This window comes from Pseudophryne corroboree, chromosome 5, assembly GCF_028390025.1.
Source record: "Pseudophryne corroboree isolate aPseCor3 chromosome 5, aPseCor3.hap2, whole genome shotgun sequence".
NCBI lineage: Eukaryota > Metazoa > Chordata > Amphibia > Anura > Myobatrachidae > Pseudophryne > Pseudophryne corroboree.
The window spans coordinates 634,168,603-634,192,870 of NC_086448.1; the positions used below are offsets into that span (position 1 = coordinate 634,168,603).

The following is a 24,268-nucleotide window of genomic DNA, read 5'->3' on the forward strand; positions in this document are numbered from 1 at the left end:
TAGTTAAACGGCACCTGATAGAAAGAACAGAGCATCCGGCCTCTGACATGATCCATGAATCCACCGGGATTCAGTTTCTAATCGCGTTAGACATCACTCGCACCGCCAGAGGAGTGTTGAATTATAAATACATATCTGCGCTCGCAAATTTGTTAGACAATATCACAGAAATGTATGATGACACGTTTAGGTATACTGGAAGAGAACTTCAAGCTTATAAAACAGAACTGGTTCAGCATAGAATGATTCTCAATTATCTCACGGCAGTGACAGGTGGATATTGTGTCACACTGGCAACGCAGTATGGCGTGAAATGTTGCACATATATTACAAATAGTACCGAGGACCCGGTCGAGGTCATAGACCAAAAGATGGACGATATTCTCCAACTGAAGTGGGAATTTCGCAGGAGACACAATCTCACTCTTGCTGCTGTAGGTAATGAGCTGACTGGTTGGGTGTCATGGTTGAACCCGCGAAATTGGTTCTCTGGTTTAGGAGAATGGGCTCAAGGAGTCATAATGGATGTTGGGAAGTTTCTCCTATGTATCTTAGGTGTTATCATAACGATTGGCTTGATATTTAGATGCGGTCAGGCTTTAACGAAGTGTAAACGAAGTACCAGGGTGATGAGTTTAAGGAGTGAGGAAATTGTAATTCCAATGGATTTGATTTATGACCCAAATGTAGAAACAATGATGTGATGAAAATGCGATTTCTACGGTCCGTTTCTTTTACCTGTTTTTCCGTTTTCCTCCAAGGTAAAAAGACCCACTTGGACGAGGAATTTGATGAGCCGATATACAGACAACAGATGGATTAAAGAAGAAGTTTTGACAACCTGATACGCAGATTTTTGATGAACTTTGCCATAGATCCCCAGTTTCCCTAGAAATTTTAAAATTACGCTAGCCCAACACTTTTGTAAATCTATGGACATTGACAAAGCTTTTGCTCGCACCTTATGGGCAAAAGCACAAAGAAGACTGCATTCAACAGACACCGAACAAGACTTCAACCGACAAATGTTCATTTACCTGACATAGAATACCACTGCATTTACCGTAATTATGTCTTTTCTTCATCTCTACAACCTTCAGGTAATTACACACATAGTATAGGGAATACAGGCACAGATATCAGCAATCACATATTCCCCCATTCATGTATCATCAACTAAAATGTGCTCCCCATTTTGTTCAAAATCCGAAAAGAGCTCGGTAAAGTTTGACAGCCCATCCACAGACCCGTACCACGGGATAAGAAGGAATTCAAATGTATACTTCGCAATGCCTCGAAGCTTGATTTAAAACACGTACGGCACGATGATACATGACCCCCAAACACGGATTCATACACACATGCTTCTGCTATCTCACTAGGTCATACCCTTTTCCTACCTTCTCCTCTCCTCCCCTACCCAACCATGGAAATGTATTAACCCCTGACATATATTTTTCTCTTTTTGAAATGTTTTAGGAAGTGGCAGTTATTGTGGACTGCCAAAGGGTGGACTGTCAAAGTCAGAAAAATATCACGATGCACACTGCCATATTTGCACCTCATACAGGTCTGCGCTGCGCATGCGTGCGCTCTCCCGTGCGTGCGCATACTCGCTGTTGCGGGCACCCGCGGGCGCGCGGTATGTGCATTTACGGTAGAGTTCATGTGTTCGTAGCGTGCGACTCAATCGTTACATATTTCCACTATATAATGTATTTTGTAGATCATGGTCCCTTTGATAGAATCTGAAAGTTTGGTTAATGTAGCATGTTCATGGACAGAGAAATCCCTCTTTGTTTGATACGAAGGGTCAGACAGGAGTAATACAGTGGTGTTTAGTATCCATCGGAAGAGTATTTAATTAGCAATATTCCGGTGTTGGTTTGAAGCGGATTAATCGCTCGTGCGAATAGTTATGGACATAAGAAGTTTATGTCCATTTACTATTATTTGCACTTACTTATCCATGCGGCGGGAAACTTAGTTGCCCACCCACCTGAGCAGTTGGAAATCGTCACAGCCCACCTGTATGAATCAACCTATGACCTTTTGTTATAATGCGAGGAGGAATTCCTGTGTCCAATGAACAATGAGATTGTAGGGACCATTGAATTGTATTGTGTGTGGGGCATAAATAGACAAGCCGATCACATCCAGCTCACTCTTCAACGGTTATCATTGCTGAAAATCGGGAGCTGGATGTCCAGAGGCGCATGCGATCGTTTCCTTTGTGCGTAAGTTTTCTCCGCAATCATATTGTCTTTCTTGTTGTTATGGGCCATATCTCTCTCTCTCTCTTCTCTTCTTTCTCTCGTACTCTCTTAAACGTAATAGTATTGTATTGTATTTCCTGTGTAGTTATCTGGTTAGGTAGTCTATGTTATATTGTAGTGTATGACTTGTATTGTATTAATTCTTTTGCAAGTATAACATTCATAATATATATATTAGGCGTTGGACCCTAAGCACGGTATCTGTGTATTTCTTATAGTGTTAAGTATTCACAGAGCGTCGGTGACGCTCAATCAGCTTTTAAGTTAATAAGGTTACACTGTGTTGCATCTACACCCTATCTCTACACTAAGGTTTTACAGCATATTACATTGTTTATGGTTTAGATTTAAAGGTTTAACATTGTGAGCGTCAGCGCCGCTGGTGATCTCCTCGTGGTCCCGAGCGTCCGCTACGCTATAGCGAATCATTACGTTAGTCGGCAGCCAATAGCGTGCCTGCCTGTGATCTCTCGGCCGTGAGCGAACGTGACGCTTGAGCGTCTCGACAACGGGTAAGCGATCGTTACGCAACGAGCGTACCCTTACGGTACTCCATACGTAAATAGCGTACAGTGTTCTTAGACCTCATAAAGGGTTTTATATAAGATAAATATTTAGCTTTATCAGAATGTTGACATATTTTGAGAAAATGTCATGGTCAAAAATGTCTACTTTATGAACATAGGAGCATTTGGTTAACGTTTGGCTGCGATAAGGGTTAAGGTAAAATAGTGCTTTCAACGTTCTCACTGTCGACATGCATATTGTTGACATTCCGTTGTTGACCTTCTGGATGTCGACATGGCATATAACACCTCCATTCGGAAGCAAGCTGACCTAAGTGAAATTAAAATGGGAAGACTAGTGTAATACACAACAGCAGAGACATACAGGTAGACAGGGTTTATTTGTAAACAGAAATGGGAACAGCACCCGTATTTCATTGTGTCAGGCAATACACAGAATTAAATGCATATTTTTTTCAAAAATATCATTACACCACCAGTAAGATTGCCCTGTGGTAAAGACATAGCCTAAATATGTAATTGCATAGAAAAGTCTTTATGTTTATTGTAGTACATGCTTTCTGCAAAAAGTATATTGGGTCTGTAGGAGTATAGTATAGGGGTTCTCCCCACTGATATTAACAGGTAATAAACATACATCAACACAGTAATTCTCCATGTTGTCTTTTAGCTCAGCATGTTCAGTCATTGAATTTGGTAGAATACTAACAGCTTTGTGATCGCCCTTTGGCCTAATTCAGACCTGATCGCAGCAGCAAATTTGTTAGCTAATGAGCAAAACCATGTGCACTGCAGGGGGGGCAGATATAAAATTTGCAGAGAGAGTTAGATTTGGGTGGGTTATATTGTTTATGTGCAGAGTAAATACTGGCTGCTTTATTTTTACACTGCAATTTAGGTTTCAATTTGAAGACACTCCACCAAAATCTAACTCTCTCTGCACATGGTTTTGCCCATTAGCTAACAAATTTGCTGCTGAGATCAGTTCTGAATTAGGCCCTTTGTCAGGTTATTCCACAGAAACCAATGTTTAGAATGCAGAACAGTATGATGTATTTATGAAATCTGCTGCATGAGAAAATTAAAGTGCTTATGTCAACCTATCAGATTCTGTTATTTTTCTATCTCAGATTCTAGTGCGCCAAATTACTGCCTTGCAGGGGTGAAAATAAATCCTAGTTTCGGCCATGCTAAAGTTAATTTTTCTTTATTTCAAAATACATGATGTTTGCACAGCTTATGCTCTACTAATGACCAACAAATCATGAATATCAAAATCTAGATATAATTTCAATATACATGTCTATATGCCTGTCACATTGTGTCACCATCCAGCGTACAGAATATAGTAAGTGGTGGTGTGAAACTTTTAAACATTAGGGCAGAAGTTCTCAAATGCGGTCCTCAAGGCACCCCAGCAGTAAAGGTTTTAGGCAAGAGCGTAGCTACCATAGCTGCAGGTAGTGCAGCTGCTATGGGGCCCGGAGCTGAGAGGGGCCCACCTTCCCTGTCAAAGTTACATGTGTTATATACATATTTTACCATTGGGTGGTACGTAGGGGTTCGTTAAACTTTTTCCTTGGGGCCTGCAATATATCTAGGTATGCCTCTGGACCTGCTCCAGGCTATAACGGATATATTTTGTGGATAAAAGTGCTATGTCCAATTCTTAAGTTCTAATCATTTATTTTTAATTGTAACTATCTTCTTCTAAACGTAACATAGCACCTTCATCCACTTGCATCGTCAACTGTAGGTGACACATCCGAAACTGGGCTGCGTTCTCCATTGAGGCACCAAAAATGTGAGACTTTTGAAACAACACAATTATTTTCTACTATTGCATCATTAGAAAAACCTGAACCAGATTTAATTTAATCTAAAAATAATTATTTCTTGATGCCTAAAATTTGCAAAAATAATACAGCAATATTACCTGTATATATTAATTTCATGCATTAAAGGGCTGCTGATTTGTAATTATTATATAAGAACAGCAAGTTACCTGATTCATACCTGAAAATTCCATAGTTGACTTTAGTTTATCCCTTAAAACAATTCCCCTCCATTTAAATTAAGCATATGACAGATCCTATCCCTTTTTGACCAGAGATTTAACATGCTGGCACAAATGGTGACCCTTATAGACATATTAATATTGGCATGGCTCAGTACTTACATTAATAGTGTCTTAAGGCTCAGCTGGTAAAGGCAATTGTGGGTGCGTTATATATAACCTAGAAAGGGACAGTCTGTCTCCCCTATAACATACATAAGCACAATTTAGAGCCAGCTGGATGTCAGACTTGCAGCTATATAGTGGAGCAAGCCATATTTTTACAAAAGTAGAAATGTGACACATTTCAAGGCTGAGCACACTTTGTTTCGGTTCCCTTCAGGAGACGTAATAGTCGTTCATTTTTCGTCAGGTCCGTCGGTAATTCATTGGCCTGAAATAAAAGAGATGATACAGTATGGCTTATTGTCATGAATGTAGTGGTGCTGGGAAATATGTATGCTTCCAAAATAAAACAATGGTTCTAGGTTACTCAAAATAATGAGCCATTCTTATATAGTTAATATTGCCACCTGACATTTTAGACTTTTATGAAATGGCAACTTACAGTACCTTGTTTCTAAGTGTAGGGTTGGCTCCGGCTTCTAATAGAAGGGACACTGATTTCATGTCGCCACTTAGAACGGCAGCGTGGAGAACTGTGGATCCATTCTAATTTAAAGAGCAAAACAATACCATTGATTAAAAAAGCAATGGTGGAGTTAGAATCAGGCATGTGATGTCTTTATCGACTGATATCAGTCTACGGGTTTGCACAATATAAATAGTAGATAATACACAAATTGTAATACAGGTTGAGTATCCCATATCCAAATATTCCGAAATACGGAATATTCCGAAATACGGACTTTTTTGAGTGAGAGTGAGATAGTGGAACCTTTGCTTTTTGATGGCTCAATGTACACAAACTTTGTTTAATACACAAAGTTATTAAAAATATTGTATTAAATGACCTTCAGGCTGTGTGTATAAGGTGTATATGAAACATAAATTAATTGTGTGAATGTAGACACACTTTGTTTAATGCACAAAGTTCTAAAAAATATTGGCTAAAATTACCTTCAGGCTGTGTGTATAAGGTGTATATGTAACAAAAATGCATTCTGTGCTTAGATTAAGGTCCCATCACCATGATATCTCATTATGGTATGCAATTATTCCAAAATACGGAAAAATCCGATATCCAAAATACATCTGGTCCCAAGCATTTTGTATAAGGGATACTCAACCTGTATCAGTGTTGGCTTTATTTGCTCTTCGAATCTCAGCAACCAATATCTGATTGCCAGGTTAACTAAGCAGAGAAGCGATATCAAGAAATGTTGTGCAATGGCCAGGGCAGGGGAATATTGATAGAACCATACAGGAATAATTATATTAGTAATGGTGTTAATAACTTTTGACCCTTGGGCTCATTTACCATCATTTTTTTTTTTTTGTATGTCATATTGCCATATTCTTTTTATGTAAAATAGATTAAACACATTAGCCCATTTGCTATTAGTCCTGTGGGTCACGGTGTACATGATTAAGAAAGATCTTACACGGTGGATCATATATAGTTGTGTTATTCTCCTTGAGGGCGCAACAACAAACAGACGCCACATCCGCACTGCTGGCCATGAAAACACTGCCGCACAAAGTATAAAAGAACCAGAACTCCTGACACCTCCGTCCTTGCAGCACAAACCAGCTACAGAACATTGCATGTTCAGTCTTATACTAATAAAGTTATAGTACTCTCTTAGGGGTGTAGTAGGGTATGCTGGCGGCCGGCCTCCCGGTGACCAGCATACCGGCGCCGGAATCCCGGCCGCCGCCATAGTGACAGCTGGGCGAGCGCATATGAGCCCCTTGCGGGCTCACTGCGCTCACCATGCTGTGGGCACGGTGGCGCGCCACGCTATCTATTCTCCCTCCAGGCGGATCGTGGACCCCCATGAGGGAGAAAATATGTCGGTACGCCAGCGGTCGGGATTCCGGCACCGGTATGCTGGTCGTCGGGGGCCCGGCCGCCGGCAAACAGAAGACCACCCCTCTCTTAGAAGCCCACGTCCTCTCCCACATAGTAGAAGAAGCCGGTCAATACAGCATGGTGTTTTTCTTAATTTTTTTTCAAATATGGGGCGGGATGTAATGCTGCACGAGTTTGGCGGCCATGTGGGATGCTGGCCGAACTCGGATGTTTTTTAAAGGGGCAATCACTTACAAGGCATAGTTTTGCCTTGTACGTGATTACCCCTTTAAAAAAAAACGTCCGAGTTCGGCCTGCATCCCTGCATGGCCGCCGAAATTGGGCGGCATTACATCCGGCCCAGGATCACCTTAGGTGGAAATCCTCTACATTTTAGTCTCTTCAAGCAGGGGTTCTTAGCACTTCATTTGTTAGTGGTGTCACGTTCTATGAATAAACTGTCAACCTAATATTTTATTCCTGGAGTCTAGCTAGCTGTGAAAGGTTGCGTGTGCGTGTGTGAGTGTGTGTGTGTGCGTTTGTGGATAGGCGGTAATAGGGACATTATTTTAATGAAAGATCCGAGAATAGTTGAAGGCGATTATAAGTAAATGTGGACTAGGTCCAATGTTGTGCTCATGTAAGACCTATATGTAAATGACATTCCAGAATGGAGAGCATCAGTGTGCTTTAAAGCAGTGTTTTATATCCCAGAGTATATTACGATATTATTAGGTGTCTTACCTTTAGGATACCAAGCATAGGAGAGAACTTCAACATTTCTTCTATAACGTCACTGAAGCCCTTAGATGCAGCTTTAAACAAAGCTGAGGTGCCATCCTGAGGACAATGGAATTATACATTCAAGATAAGTACAGCATCTGCATTGCTCTGTCTCACATACACCATACTTTGGGAGCGCAGTTTTAAACCTTGTTTGACCTTTAGTAAATTACTTGGTTTACAACCCACACATGAAACCCAGAGTAAGTTTCAAACTATAGTCTACTAACATTTTAGGAGAGCAGAAATCACATGAAATATATACGAATATCTGTCTGTCTGTCTATCTATCTATCTATCTATCTATCTATCTATCTATCTATCTATCTATCTATCTATCTATCTATGCTCTAATACCACATACAGTAGATACTTACCTTGCAATAGCTCTGTGTTAGAATGATTCCATAATGTACATATTTGCATCTGTTCCGCCACCTATGAATTCTAATATAAAGGTCCAAAGCCACACTTCACCACGTATCAAGATATATTATAATAAGCTGAAGTGTGGCACTGCCCTTTGTGGGTTTTTTTTTCTTACATAGAACCATATGGACTTGTGAGACAATATGGCAGTAACTCAGGGTGCCCAATTCTGAAAGAAGCTTGTTTTATTCCGTGTTCTGTGCTGACTACAGGCTAAGCACATACATTGGTCTAGTTATGAATCCATACACATTTTGTAATAAGATACAAGGTCTAGACATGAAACATTTATTGGCTGGGTTAATTTTATAGGAACTTACTGTTATTTATTAAGACTTGCAAAAAGGTCCCGAAAGTTATCACTGCTTATTGCCCAATATTGCAGCAATTTAGAATGTTGTTTTTTCTTGTTTGTTTGTTTGTGTTTATATGGGGAATTTATCAAGGGGCATACTGCTGGTTATGGGTTCTGTGAAGAGCCCTTCCTGCAAAGGTTTACAGCATGGGGTGCAACCACAAAGCTTCTATCCAGCACTTGGCTATGATAGTTAACGCTATCTCTTTAATTCTCAGCTTCTTCAATGTGCCATGGAGCTACACATGGACTTATTACGGCGCACTGCAGTAAGTAAGGTAAAGGAACTGGACTTATTACGGCACACTGAAATATGGAAGGTAAATAAACTGGACTTATTACGGCACACTGAAATATGGAAGGTAAAGGAACTGGACTTATTACGGTATACTGCAATATGGAAGGTAAAGGAACTGGACTTATTACGGCACACTGCAATATGGAAGGTAAAGGAACTGGACTTATTACGGCACACTGCAATATGGAAGGTAAATAAACTGGACTTATTACGGCACACTGCAATATGGAAGGTAAAGGAACTGGACTTATTACGGTATACTGCAATATGGAAGGTAAAGGAACTGGACTTATTACGGCACACTGCAATATGGAAGGTAAAGGAACTGGACTTATTACGGCACACTGCAATATGGAAGGTAAATAAACTGGACTTATTACGGCACACTGCAATATGGAAGGTAAATAAACTGGACTTATTATGGCATACTGCAATATGGAAGGTAAAGGAACTGGACTTATTATGGCATACTGCAATATGGAAGGTAAAGGAACTGGACTTATTATGGCACACTGCAATATGGAAGGTAAATAAACTGGACTTATTACGGCACACTGCAATATGGAAGGTAAATAAACTGGACTTATTATGGCATACTGCAATATGGAAGGTAAAGGAACTGGACTTATTATGGCATACTGCAATATGGAAGGTAAAGGAACTGGACTTATTATGGCACACTGCAATATGGAAGGTAAATAAACTGTACTGTACTTATTACGGTATACTGCAATATGGAAGCTAAATAAACTGGACTTATTATGGCACACTGCAATATGGAAGGTAAAGGAACTGGACTTATTATGGCACACTGCAATATGGAAGGTAAAGGAACTGGACTTATTACGGTATACTGCAATATGGAAGGTAAAGGAACTGGACTTATTATGGCACACTGCAATATGGAAGGTAAATAAACTGTACTGTACTTATTACGGTATACTGCAATATGGAAGCTAAATAAACTGGACTTATTATGGCATACTGCAATATGGAAGGTAAAGGAACTGGACTTATTATGGCACACTGCAATATGGAAGGTAAGGAACTGTACTGTACTTATTACGGTATACTGCAATATGGAAGCTAAATACACTGGACTTCTTACAGCACACTGCAATATGTTGGTTGATCCTAGTGTCAATGTGAAGATCTACAGTCACAGAAGTAATGATATGTAACTGATTACTACTGACAAGTCACCATGTATTTACAATGCGAGCAGCATCTCGATCAGCTCCTCTCAGCAGCATCACTCTCACCAGCTCACTGTATCCCAGCTGTGCAGCTATCCAGAGAGCAGTGGTTCCGTCCTGTGGCAGAAAACATGTTGTCTATGTTATTTCCTATTCACAAAAAAGGAAACAGGTTTTGTTAAATATAATTGCAGTTTTCATTTTCTTTAATTACTACATTTTTCACTATATTGAGGCTAATTTAGATCTGAACTCATTTGTACATGGAATACACAAAGAAAGCATTCTTATGTAGATTGAGTCAAAAGTATCTCAAGATGCATCTAGCAAAATAAAAGCTGTATTTGCACCCGGCATAAAAGTGCCCATAGTGAATGCAAAAAGTTGCATTACCCTATTTGTTTACAATACAATAATAATATAAATCAGTGTCATAAACACAAGAGAGAATACTATCTTGGCAGTTATTAATAAACGCCTCCACTTCTGTTATTTATCCCTTTTCAAAATCAAATGGAGATCTTTTTCCTGAAATGTTTAATACAAATGGATAGCCACAGCTTGATGTAATATAGCAGCGACACTAATGATTTCAGGACATTTAGCTGGAGGAGTAAATACGCATTCAACCAACCTATCGGATGCGGCCAGATACGGATTCTGGTCGTCGTCATCATCATCATCATCGCCCCATCCTCCTGTACCTGCAAGAGGTGTGCCTACTAATATTGTATCTAAGGATGTTGTATTTCTTTGAACATAACCTTATTGTACTCAGCTTACACTTGCATGCCTATGCCCACCCTTGGAATGTATATAATTCTAGGGAAAGAGGATCTGTGCCCAGTGCCGGACTGGTACATGAAGGGCCCACCGGGCAATGCAGTGGTAGGGGCCCAAGCTGTGTGGCTAGCCACCCTAGAGGGACTTGGGGGTTTATTTACTTAGCCTTGGATGGAGATAAAGTCGCTGGAGATAAAGTACCAGCCAATCGGCTCCTAAATTACATGTCACAGGCTGTGTTTGAAAAATGACAGTTAGGAGCCGATTGGCTGGTACTTTATCTCCAGCGACTTTGGGGGTAATTCCAAGTTGATCGCAGCAGGATTTTTGATAGCAATTGGGCAAAACCATGTGCACTGCAGGGGAGGCAGATATAACATGTGCAGAAAGAGTTAGATTTGGGTGGGTTATTTTATTTCTGTGCAGGGTAAATACTGGCTGCTTTATTTTTACACTGCAAATTAGATTGCAGATTGAACACACCCCACCCAAATCTAACTCTCTCTGCACATGTTATATCTGCCTCCCCTGCAGTGCACATGGTTTTGCCTAATTGCTAACAAAAATCCTGCTGCGATCAACTTGGAATTACCCCCTTTATCTCCATCCATGGTTTAGTAAATAGACCCCTTGGACAACTATTAGAGAGGACATGGGGGGTAATTCTGAGTTGATCGCAGCAGCAAGTTTGTTAGCAATTGGGCAAAACCATGGCCCTCATTCCGAGTCGTTCGCTCTGTAAATTTCTTCGCATCGCAGCGTTTTCCTGCTTAGTACGCATGCGCAATGTTCGCACTGCGACTGCGCCAAGTAATTTTGCTATGAAGATAGTTTTTTTACTCAAGGCTTTTTCTTCGCTCCGGCGATCGTAATGTGATTGACAGGAAATGGGTGTTACTGGGCGGAAACACAGCGTTTTATGGGCGTGTGGATAAAAACGCTACCGTTTCCGGAAAAAACGCGGGAGTGGCTGGAGAAACGGGGGAGTGTCTGGGCGAACGCTGGGTGTGTTTGTGACGTCAAACCAGGAACGACAAGCACTGAACTGATCGCAGATGCCGAGTAAGTCTGAAGCTACTCAGAAACTGCTACGAGATGTGTAATCGCAATATTGCGAATACATCGTTCGCAATTTTAAGAAGCTAAGATTCACTCCCAGTAGGCGGCGGCTTAGCGTGTGTAACTCTGCTAAAATCGCCTTGCGAGCGAACAACTCGGAATGAGGGCCCATGTGCACTGCAAGGGGGGGGGGCAGATATAACATTTGCAGAGAGAGTTAGATTTGGGTGGGTTATTTTGTTTCTGTGCAGGGTAAATACTGGCTGCTTTATTTTTACACTGCAATTTAGATTTCAGTTTGAACACACCTCACCTAAATCTAACTCTCTCTGCACATGTTATATCTGCCACCCCTGCAGTGCACATGGTTTTGCCCAACTGCTAACAAATTTGCTGCTGCGATCAACTCAGAATTAGGCCCATAGTCAGCCTGCAGATAAGAGGTTCTATCATAAAGTAGGAAAAAGGGTTGTGTCAGGACCACCCACTTATTGGTTTAGTCTGCATAGAAATAAACTAAGCACCCAAGTTCATCTATGGTCCTACTCTACCAAGTTGTATACCCTCTAATAGAATAACAATTAGAGATGTGCAACGACCTCCATGTTTTAGCTTTGGATCTGGATTAAATTTGTGTTTTGGTTTTGCCAAAACCACCCTCACGTGTTTTGGTTTTGGATCTGTGTATTTTTTTCAAAAACGTAAAAACAGGTATTCGGACGCTGTCCCGCTGTACCTCCCGTGGGTCCAGTGGTGCAAGTATGTGGGTACGCTCGGGTACGGAGTACCCTTAAGAATTTGGCAGCGGGTAGGCAGTACCACCTGCCACACACTTTGCTATTACCACAATTATAATGTGCCACATAGCAACAAGACCTTGGTGCTTGGCAGCATGACGGCACCTCCCACTTTGTCAGGGTCACTGGGAGTACAACAGTGGCTGTATTTTCCTGTTATAATGGAGGCATTACTATATATTGTTATTAAATTTGGGGCATCACTGTATATGTCTATTATACCGGAGGCATTACTATATTTTTTTAGCCTTGCCTCCAGATTCCCCCCAAAAAAGGGACTGTCGTGTGGATACGCCGCTAGTGTCATGTAGCCACTCCCACTAGCAGCATGTGACCACGCCCCCTCACAATACATGGCCACGGCCATTTTTTTTGCACTCAGTACCACTAAGAAAAAATTTCTACTTGCACCACTGCGTAGGTCGCAGTGTCCCGCGGGCCGGGGGAGGGGGGCCTGGTGTCAGTTGGAGGAGCCTGTGATCACCACTGCTCTGCTCTGCAAAGCAGCTGGTGATCACTTAATAGATACCGTGTGTACGGCATCTAAAAGTGCAGGGAAGAGAGCTGGGGGCTGCCCAGCTGCTCAGGGAGAGCTGGGCACCCCACCCAAAATGATGAAAATGGGGGTCATGTCATGAGGCCCTGCCCCTCTTCCAGAGGCCCCAATCCCTCTTCCAGAGGCCGCACCCTCTTTTTGGTCGCGGGCACGCCTGGTCCCCCATACCTCTGTTCAGAAGTTGGGAGGTATGGCCAAAGGATGGCTGGCTAAAGTAAGCAACTTTGCAGTGGCACAAACAAAACAAATTAGTAATGAACTAGCAATAACCAATCAAACCAACTTGCAAGTACTTTCAATAGAAAACAATATAACACGAAAATTTACTAAGAATCATTAGTGGAATATAATTCCTCAAGAGTAGTAGTTAACAAACAGCAAAGAATATCCTGGAATTTTGGGTGGATTCGGTTCTCTGAGAACCGAGCCTGCTCTTCTCTAGTCATCATATACATACATTATAGCAGCAGCATGTCACCTTATACATACAGTATAGCAGCAGCAGGTCACCATATACATACATTATAGCAGCAACAGGCAGGGCCGGATTGGCCATTGTTGTTACCGGGGAAGTCCCCGGTGGGCCGAGTGGCGTGAGGGGCCACCTCTCATATGTGGCTCCGCCCCCCCTACGTGTCACCCTGCGTCGCAGCAGTTATAGAGAGCACAGGGCAGGCTCTCTAGGGAGAGACTGTGCAGCCGCGGGTCCTGCAGCAGAGCCCCCCCACCACCTCCTCTCCGGGGCTCCAGCCTGCAGCTTGCTATGGGGGAATTTACAAAGGGGGCGTGGCCACGGGGGGGGGGGTCCGTGATTAGGCCACGCCCCCAACTTTGCCTGGGGTCAAGTGATCGTCTGTGTGGACCGTAGCCTGCCTTCCTCTGTGCTGTGGGGACCTGGAGGTAACGTTTGACTTATATGTGTGTATGCATGCAAAAATACATATATGGGCTTGTGTGGAGGGTGGTGACTCCAGGGAATAGGGTGGGTGGGTGTGTGTGTTGAATGGGATGTAACAGACAGGATGTGTGTGTGGTAACTTGGTGGGTAACAGGCTGGGTGTGTGGGTGTTTGACTGGGATGTAATAGGCTGTGTGTGTGTCTGTGAAGTGTAAATGTAACCCCCCCCCCCCTGGTGTTCTCTGAAGTGTCAGCCCCCCAGTGTTCTCTGAAGTGTCACCCCCCCCTACTGTTCCGTGTTCTGTAAAATGTCACCCCCCTCCCCAGTGTTCTGTGAAGTGTCACCCCCCTCCCCAGTGTTCTGTCATTGTGTCACCCCCCCAGTGTTCTGTCACTGTGCCTTCCCCCCAGTGTTCTGTCACTGTGCCTCCCTCCCAGTGTTCTGTCACTGTGCCTCCCCCCCAGTGTTCTGTCACTTTGTCACCCCCCCCACTGTTCTGTGAAGCGTCCGTCCCCCCGTGTTCTGTGAAGCGTCAACACCCCAGTGTTCTGTGAAGCGTCATCCCCCCAGTGTTCTGTGAAGCGTCACCCCCCGTGTTCTGTGAAGAAGTGTTCCCCCCCCCCGTGTTCTGTGAAGTGTCACCCCCCTGTTATGTTAGTGTCACCCCCAAAGTGTTCCGTCATTGTGTCACCCCCCTGTGTTCTGTTACTGTGCCTCCCACCAGGGCCCTGTCACTGTGCCTCCTCCCCCAGTGTTCTGTCACTTTGTCACCCCCCAGTGTTCTGTCACTGTGCCTCCCCCCCAGTGTTCTGTCACTTTGTCACCCCCCTCTGTGTTCAGTCACTGTGTCACCCCCCCCCTGTCTGTGTTCTGTGTCTCTACAGGTCAGGGCCGTAACTAGGTGTGTGCCGACGGTGCCTTGCCCACAGCGCAAGTGCAGTGAAGGCGCACCATCTGGCAGCACACCCCTACCTATGGCTGTTTTGGTCAGTGATGGAGTAGTGAAATTTCCGCTGTCCGCCGGTGCCTGCCTCTGTAAGCGACGGGGAGCGCGCCATTTGGTGTTACCCTTTGTGCGTTAATTCTGGCTGTGAGCTCCGCCGCTACCTCTGAAGTGGAGAGGGAGCTCTCCTTCAGCCACCTGGTCCCGTATAGGAGCCGCCGCTGCCTCTATTGATGCCACCAGGGAGACCCGCCGCCGCCACCTCTGAAGTGGAGAGAGAGCGCTCCTTCAGTCGCCTGGTGCCGTATAGGAGCCGACGCTGCCTCTACTGTGACACCCGCCGCAGCCTGAGCACTGGAGAGGGGACTGTGAGCGCCAGTAAATGAGTGTCTGCGCCTGGTAGTCCTGGATGCCGCATCGCCCTAACAGGTGACTTGAGACACACACACACACACACACCACACACTCTCTCACTCTCTGTTGCTGTAATATGTAACAAAGGGTGACTCTGCTGCTATAATGTGTAAAACGGGACTCTGCTGCTGTAATGTGTAAAACGGGACTCTGCTGCTGTAATGTGTAAAATGGTACTCTATGTGCCGTACTGTGTAAAATACCTGCCTAATGTGTAAAAGGGGACTCTACCTGCCGTACTGTGTAAAAGGGAGCTATGTGGACACGCCCCTTCCCCATAAAGCCACGCTCCTATATTTTGGCGCGCGCATTGGCCCGGTTTTATATTTGGGGGGAGGGGGCGCCGATGCTGTTTTTTTGCACACAGCGCTAAAATGTCTAGTTACGGCACTGGTACAGGAGCCTCACCCCTCCACGCCACGCAGTTCAACCTGCCTCACAGGCACCATGCAGAAGCAATGCCTGGCATGGGCTGTCAACTCCGGAACGCTGTCCTTTTGTGAAGTATGGGAGGGAGGGCGCAAATTTATAGTTTGCAGGGGGCGTCGAACACCCTAGCACTGGCCCTGCCCCTATAAGTAAAGTCTAGATCTGCCACTGGTATAAGTCTACTCTGACCTCTGCCTGCACTGTAATGTCAGCCTGTCTGCAGGGAGGGGGAAAGAAGCTGGAAGAAATGGTGACATGGTACCTGTCCTGATTGCAGCAGTCAGACAGATCTCCATGTACTACTATCAGGTACTGCAGTTTGTAGGACATTTTTTTTAAAGATTGAGGGCTGTAGTGCCAGTGTAACATGGAGATCTGGATGGGGGGGTGTAACAGTATGCAGAAGAGGAATACTCTCAGTTCAATTTCCTCCAGACCACTTTGCCCAGCCATGAGAATTCTTTAGTGCAGCGCTGTAGTGTAGCCGCAGCGCCCACACAAATAAAAGGGATGGTGGGCAGGCGGCGCTAGACTTACACCCTTAGCCCACCTCCCCCAGTCCCCCTCCAATGGTGCTGGTCTGCGGAGGGAATAAGGAGCTGGTGGCGCACTGAGAGCAGACACCACTGAGAGATGAGGCAAGTGGGGTGGGGGTGACATTTATTATGTGTAAAAGGGGCATTGCTTCCGTGGACATGTGTATAAGCAGCACTGCTACAATGGCCATTATTATGTGTATAAGCAGCACTGCTACCATGGGCATTATGGCCCTCATTCCGAGTTGTTCGCTCGCAAGGCGAATGTAGCAGAGTTACACACGCTAAGCCGCCGCCTACTGGGAGTGAATCTTAGCTTCTTAAAATTGCGACCGACGTACGCGCAATATTGCGATTACAAACGAGTTAGCAGTTTCTGAGTAGCTTCAGACTTACTCTGCCTGTGCGATCAGTTCAGTGCTTTTCGTTCCTGGCTGACGTCATAAACACACCCAGCGTTCGCCCAGGCACTCCCACCGTTTCTCCGGCCACTCCTGCGTTTTTTCCGGAAACGGTAGCGTTTCCAGCCACACGCCCCTAAAACGCCGTGCATCCGCCCAGTAACACCCATTTCCTGTCAATCACAATGCGAACGTCGGAGCGATGAAAATGCCGTGAGTAAACTTACTTTCTTCATAGTAAAGTTACTTGGCGCAGTCGCAGTGCGAACATTGCGCATGCGCACTAAGAGAATTCTCACTGCGATGCGATGAAAAACTCAGAGCGAACAACTCGGAATGAGGGCCTATGTGTATAAGCAGCACTGCTACCGTGGGCATTATGTATACAAGCAGTACTGATACCGTGCCAATTATGTGTATAAGCGCCACTGATGCTGTGCCCATTATGTGTATAAGTGGCACTGTTACTGTGGGCATTATTATGTGTTTAAGCGGCACTGCTACTGTGGACATTATGCGTTTATAAGCGGCACTGATACTATGGTCATTATTATGTATATAAGCGGCACTGATACCATGGCCATTATGTGTATAAGCGGCACTGATACCGTTGGCATTATTATGTGTACAAACGACACTGATACCGTGGGTATTATTATGTATGTAAGCAGCACTGATACCGTATCCATTATTATGTGTATAAGCGGCACTGATACCGTGGGTAAATTACGTAGGTAAGCAGCACTGATACCGTGTCCATTATTATGTGTATAAGTGGCACTGTTACCTTGGGTATTATTATGTGTATAAGCGGCACTGCTACTGTGGATATTATGTGTCTATAAGCGGCAACTGATACTGTGCCCATTATGTGTATAAGCGGCACTGCTACCGTTGGCATTATTATGTGCACAAACGGCACTGATACCGTGGGTATTATTATGTATGTAAGCAGCACTGATACCGTATCCATTATTATGTGTATAAGTGGCACTGTTACCTTGGGTATTATTATTGAAAATAAGATATACTGTGTGTATTCTGGCGCAAATTTAAAGTGTCAGCCCAATTTCACTCCTCTTGTGGTCTACCCAATCTTAAACCACACACAATAATAGAAAATACAAGTCGTTTGAGGGGAAATCAAAGGCGATACTAAATAATTAAAACAAAGTAAAAAAATTAGTTAGATATACATCACATATAACCTCGACGGACTGGTGATATTTGAATTTCTTTAACATCCAATGTAGACAATAGTTCTTTTTTTCTTCTTTCAATTCAAATCAATCTCCAACGTGAAATTCATAGGAAACTGTTATGCACACCAGTGCCAGCAGGAAAGTACTGGTGTCAGAACTGTTATGCACTCCAGTGTCTGCAGGAATGTACTGGTGTTTGAACTGTTATGCAAAACAGATGGACTCACAGACAAACTGGGGGATATGACATAACGTACACAGAAGGTGATAGGGTAACAAAATACACACAAAGTGAACAGAGAAGCCCAGAGGCTAAGGAACTGGGTATCTCCCTTGTATTAGAACTGCTAAGATGGAAAAAGCAAGATGTTGTGTTTTAATACGTAGAGTACCCGAAATGCTGTTGCTAAGGGCAACAGCAAAACCCTAAAGGGTTACCAACGGGTGTGGCAGTAAACTCCTTGGTCAGAGATGGAATGATAGACACAAGGAGAATCTCCACAATCCTAATTCTCACTTGCAGTGCACAGGTTTTAGCTTACTGCCACTAAACTGACCCCTGACACCTAGCACAGTGAGACAGGATTAGACAGGCAAGTCTTAGAATACAGCCGCAAACTTGCTAAGTTCACAGAGTAGTAACAGAACCCCAGCAAGCTAAACGACTGACTCCAGTCTTACTGCTAGGTCTGGATTGGCAGAGTGTAATACCAAATTCCCAGGCCTATTTGCAGTAAGCAACAAACAAATACAAAGCTACACAGTACTGGCTAACGTTCATGAACTGACTAACCAACAAAGATTCAGCAGCATCTGCTTACCCTGAAAAGAGGCCTTATAAAGCAGGTGCTGACCATGCCCCACTCAGACCTCACAGACTGTGAGCACAAAAACCAGCACCGGATCCCCTGCCGTGCACAGAGCCTATAACCACTGCACAGCAAAAGACCCGAACCGGAGTATCAGCTGCGCTCAGGTTACTCCACTAGCACTTGTCTCCCGGTTGCCATGACGACGTGGCAGCACAGGGCAGGAGACCCTAACAGTACCCCCCCTCTGACGAGGGGTCAAAGAACCCCTACCACCGGGTTTATCGGGGAACTGCGAGAAGAAAGAGCGTATCAGTCTGGGGGCATGAAGATCACAACTACGCACCCACGACCGCTCCTCCGGGCCATACCCCTTCCAGTGCACCAAAAATGACAGCCGACCCCGAACCACCTTGGAGTCAAGAATCCTTTCAACAACAAACTCCCTCTGGCCACGTATCAGAAGAGGGGAAGGTCTTCCACTGGTAGAAGGATTACTAATCGCCCGTTTTAAAAGGGAACAATGAAATGTTTTATTGATACCCAAAGAACGGGGCAGATCTAACTGAAATGCCACCGGATTGATAACCCTGGTGATCTTATAAGGGCCGATGAACCGGGGCCCTAACTTATGAGATGGCTGTCTCAACTTCAAATTCTTGGTAGACAACCAGACGAAGTCTCCTAATTTGAAGCTGCAGGGTCTTTTCCGCTTATCAAAAACCCTTTTGGTCACTAATGACACAAACACAAGGGCTTTCTTCACTTTCCGCCAAATACCTCTAAGGACCGAAACCACAGAGGAACCACCAGGCGTGGAGTCCAGGGGGTCAAAAGAATTGGCCTTAGGATGATGCCCATACACACAAAGGAAGGGAGAGATCCCTGTAGCAGAGTGAGCCGCGTTGTTATAGGCAAACTCCGCCATGGACAGATGAGCAACCCAGTCAGTCTGACACTTGGAGACATAACACCTGAGGAACTGCTCCAAGGACTGGTTCACCCTTTCAGTCTGCCCATTAGACTGCGGATGGTAGCCTGACGACAAGCTGACAGAAATCTGGAGATCGGAACAAAATGCCCTCCAGAATTTGGCCACAAACTGGGATCCGCGGTCAGAGACCACATCAAGTGGCAACCCGTGGAGACGCACAACATGCAGCATAAATAATTCAGACAGGCGTCTGGCTGATGGCAGCCCAACCAGTGGAACGAAGTGCGCCATCTTCGAAAACCTGTCAACGACAACCCAGATGGCTGTCATCCCCGAGGATTTGGGCAAGTCCACCACAAAATCCATTGAAATGTGGGTCCATGGCTTAGATGGGATAGAGAGTGGATGTAATGGGCCAACAGGAACCCCTCTAGGAGTCTTATTTCGGGCACAGATGTCACATGCCCGAACCCACTGATCCACATCCTTAGCCACCGAGGGCCACCACACCGCCCTAGATAGCAACTCCCGAGTTCTGGCAATACCCGGGTGACCTGCCGACTTCTTGGCATGGAATTCCAGGAACACTCGCTGTCTTAACCTAGGAGGCACAAACAAAAGACCTACCGGAAGGTCTGGAGGAGCCTGCTCCTGTGCTCTAAGGACTAATGATAAGAGGTCCTGGGTAATGCCCACTTTAATACATGATGGGGAAACAATGGGCAACGGCTCCTCGGTGGTCTCCTGGATTGGAGCAAAACTCCGCGAGAGCGCATCAGCCTTGATGTTTTTTGACCCAGGGCGATATGTTATCAAAAAATTAAAGCGAGCAAAAAACAAAGCCCATCGTGCCTGCCTGGCATTGAGACGCTTCGCTGACTCTAAATATGCCAGATTCTTATGGTCAGTGAGAATTGAGACCACAAACTTAGCCCCCTCAAGCCAGTGTCTCCACTCCTCGAGTGCATCCTTAATAGCCAACAATTCCCGGTTACCCACGTCATAATTCATCTCGGCAGGCGAAAATTTACGGGAAAAGTAAGCACAGGGATGAAGGCGATTATCAGACACTCCCATCTGAGAAAGCACTGCCCCAATACCCATCTCAGAGGCATCCACCTCCACCACAAAAGGACGCTCTGGATCTGGGTGTCGCAGCACCTTGGCCGAAACAAATGCCCATTTGAGACGGGCAAAAGCCGCTTTAGCCTCACAAGACCAGTGAGCAACATCCGCCCCTTTCTTAGTGAGTGCCACCAAGGGCGCCACTATAGACGAAAATCCAGCGATAAATCGTCTATAAAAATTCGCAAAGCCCAGGAAACGCTGAAACGCCTTCAAACTAGTGGGCTGCACCCAATCCAGGACTGCCTGTACCTTGGAACCCTCCATTTGGAAACCTTCTGGGGAGATAATATATCCTAGAAATGCGATTTGCTGAACTTCAAATTCGCACTTCTCCAGCTTCGCCCCAAGCCGGTGGTCTCTGAGTTTCTGGAGGACTAAGCGTACATGCTTCCGATGTTCCTCCAGGGAATGGGAGAAGATTAGGATGTCATCTAAGTATACAACTAAGAATCTATCCAAATATTCCCTGAGCACATCATTCATGAAATCCTGGAAGACTGCCGGGGCATTACAGAGCCCAAAAGGCATCACCAAATATTCATAATGCCCTGAGTGGGTATTAAAGGCAGTCTTCCATTCATCCCCCTCTCTTATTCGGATTAGATTGTACGCACCGCGTAGGTCAATCTTAGAAAAAATGGTGGCAGTACGAAGCTGGTCAAACAAGACCGAAATGAGAGGCAGTGGGTATGAGTTTTTAATCGTGATACGGTTCAATTCCCTGAAGTCGATGCAGGGTCGCAACGAACCGTCCTTTTTACCCACGAAGAAGAACCCCGACCCAACTGGAGACTGTGAAGGTCTGATAAATCCCTTAGCCAAGTTCTCCTGAATGTACTCTGCCATAGCCTGAGTCTCAGGACGTGACAGGGAGTACAACCTGCTCTTGGGAAGCTTAGCATTTGGCAACAAATCAATGGCACAGTCATAGGGGCGATGGGGAGGTAGTACCTCTGCAACTTTTTTGGAGAACATGTCCGCAAAATCTGCATAACACCCTGGCAATCCTGGCAAACTTAGCTGCGAGAGCCTGACTGGAAGGCTCAAGCAACTCCTGAAACAATCAGTACCCCAACTAAGAATCTCCCCAGAGACCCAGTCAAATTGAGGATTGTGGGCCCTTAACCAGGGTAACCCCAACACCAATGGGGCAAAAGTACAGACAGTCACATAAAAGGACAATTTTTCAGAGTGTGTGGCTCCAATAAACAAAGAAATCTGGCTAGTGCAAGAGGTAATTTTACCTTGGGATAATGGTTCCCCGTTTAACCCACAAATCTCAATTTCCGATGCCAAGGGTACTAAGGGAACAGAGTGTTTCAGGGCGAATTGGCGGTCCATAAAAACCCCGTCGGCCCCACTGTCCACAAAGGCCTCAGTCTTGACAGTTTGACCGAGGATCTTCAAGGTCACCGGAATGATAAAAGTCTTCTTGGGAAATTCTGACTTCTGGCCTGACAGGATATTTCCCATCACCCTCAGGCCCTGAAGTTTTCCGGCTTTTCTGGGCATGATACTACCACATGACCTTTATTCCCACAGTACAAACACAACCCCTGCTGTCTCCTCCGCGTCTTCTCACGCGAGGAGAGGCGGGTAGCCCCAATCTGCATAGGCTCCTCAGAAAATTCCTCAGAGTCTGAGGTTCCCTTGGGAAGGAAGGAAATCTCAGTCTCCCTTTCAAGCCTACGCTCTCTCAGCCGTCTATCCACCCGGATGGATAACTGCATGAGCTGATCCAAGCTATCAGGCAAGGGATATTGTACCAGTTGGTCCTTTATCTGGTTAGAAAGACCTCTTCGGTACTGGTGTCTCAGGGCTGGGTCATTCCACTGGGTATCATGGGCCAACCTCCGAAACTCCGTACAGTAAACCTCAACTGGCCTTCGCCCTTGCTTAAGGATCGAAATCTGAGCCTCGGCTGAGGCCGTCTTGTCAGGGTCATCATACAACATGCCCAGTGCCGTAAAAAAAGCATCAACACTTTTAAGCGACGGACAGTCAGGCTGCAACCCATATGCCCAGACCTGTGGGTCTCCTTGTAGCAAGGAAATCACTATGCCCACCCGCTGAATCTCCGACCCAGAATACTGAGGCCTAAGCCGGAAGTATAGCTTGCAGCTCTCCTTGAAACAAAAGAACTGCGAGCGATCTCCAGAAAAACGATCCGGGAGATTTACTTTCGGCTCCTTAACCCCTGCAGGTGCTGCTGCTGCGGGAGTTCCGCCAGCAGCCTGGGAGGTGTGCATTTTAATGGACAAATCATTAAATTGTCGAGTCAGGACCTGCACCTGATCGACCACCTGTTGCAACATATTTTGAGGGGTATGCTCCATATTCCCACAAAATTTCAACAGGAGTATTAGGCTGCTGAATATGTTATGCACACCAGTGCCAGCAGGAAAGTACTGGTGTCAGAACTGTTATGCACTCCAGTGTCTGCAGGAATGTACTGGTGTTTGAACTGTTATGCAAAACAGATGGACTCACAGACAAACTGGGGGATATGACATAACGTACACAGAAGGTGATAGGGTAACAAAATACACACAAAGTGAACAGAGAAGCCCAGAGGCTAAGGAACTGGGTATCTCCCTTGTATTAGAACTGCTAAGATGGAAAAAGCAAGATGTTGTGTTTTAATACGTAGAGTACCCGAAATGCTGTTGCTAAGGGCAACAGCAAAACCCTAAAGGGTTACCAACGGGTGTGGCAGTAAACTCCTTGGTCAGAGATGGAATGATAGACACAAGGAGAATCTCCACAATCCTAATTCTCACTTGCAGTGCACAGGTTTTAGCTTACTGCCACTAAACTGACCCCTGACACCTAGCACAGTGAGACAGGATTAGACAGGCAAGTCTTAGAATACAGCCGCAAACTTGCTAAGTTCACAGAGTAGTAACAGAACCCCAGCAAGCTAAACGACTGACTCCAGTCTTACTGCTAGGTCTGGATTGGCAGAGTGTAATACCAAATTCCCAGGCCTATTTGCAGTAAGCAACAAACAAATACAAAGCTACACAGTACTGGCTAACGTTCATGAACTGACTAACCAACAAAGATTCAGCAGCATCTGCTTACCCTGAAAAGAGGCCTTATAAAGCAGGTGCTGTCCACGCCCCACTCAGACCTCACAGACTGTGAGCACAAAAACCAGCACCGGATCCCCTGCCGTGCACAGAGCCTATAACCACTGCACAGCAAAAGACCCGAACCGGAGTATCAGCTGCGCTCAGGTTACTCCACTAGCACTTGTCTCCCGGTTGCCATGACGACGTGGCAGCACAGGGCAGGAGACCCTAACAGAAACAAAATTGGGAAAGAGGCATACAATGTGTAATATTGTTTGTCATCCGACAATAAAAACAAGTCCTGTGACTTTTCCAGAGGGAAAAGAGCCCTATAAGGTGAAATTCTTGATAGTTGAGAAAGGGATAGTTCCTCACCACCTTTTCATTAGAAGATACACGTACCAAAACT

General features: G+C 45.0%; 1 protein-coding gene across 3 annotated transcripts in view; it reads right to left on the reverse strand.

Moving 5' to 3' along the window:
* Window positions 1-3,164: 3,164 nt before the first annotated feature.
* Window positions 3,165-24,268, reverse strand: part of ANKRD29 (ankyrin repeat domain 29) — a 137,428-nt gene continuing 116,324 nt past the window's right edge. For 2 of the 3 annotated variants that reach the window (XM_063923598.1, XM_063923600.1), the window contains 4 exons: window positions 9,914-10,012; window positions 7,579-7,674; window positions 5,433-5,531; window positions 3,165-5,253 (listed from right to left, as the gene is read on the reverse strand). In XM_063923598.1, coding sequence (XP_063779668.1) covers window positions 5,167-5,253; window positions 5,433-5,531; window positions 7,579-7,674; window positions 9,914-10,012 — 381 coding nt within the window. In that variant the 3' untranslated portion in view covers window positions 3,165-5,166. The remainder of the gene's footprint in view (window positions 5,254-5,432; window positions 5,532-7,578; window positions 7,675-9,913; window positions 10,013-24,268) is intronic. The other variant, XM_063923599.1, reaches the window with a different exon arrangement.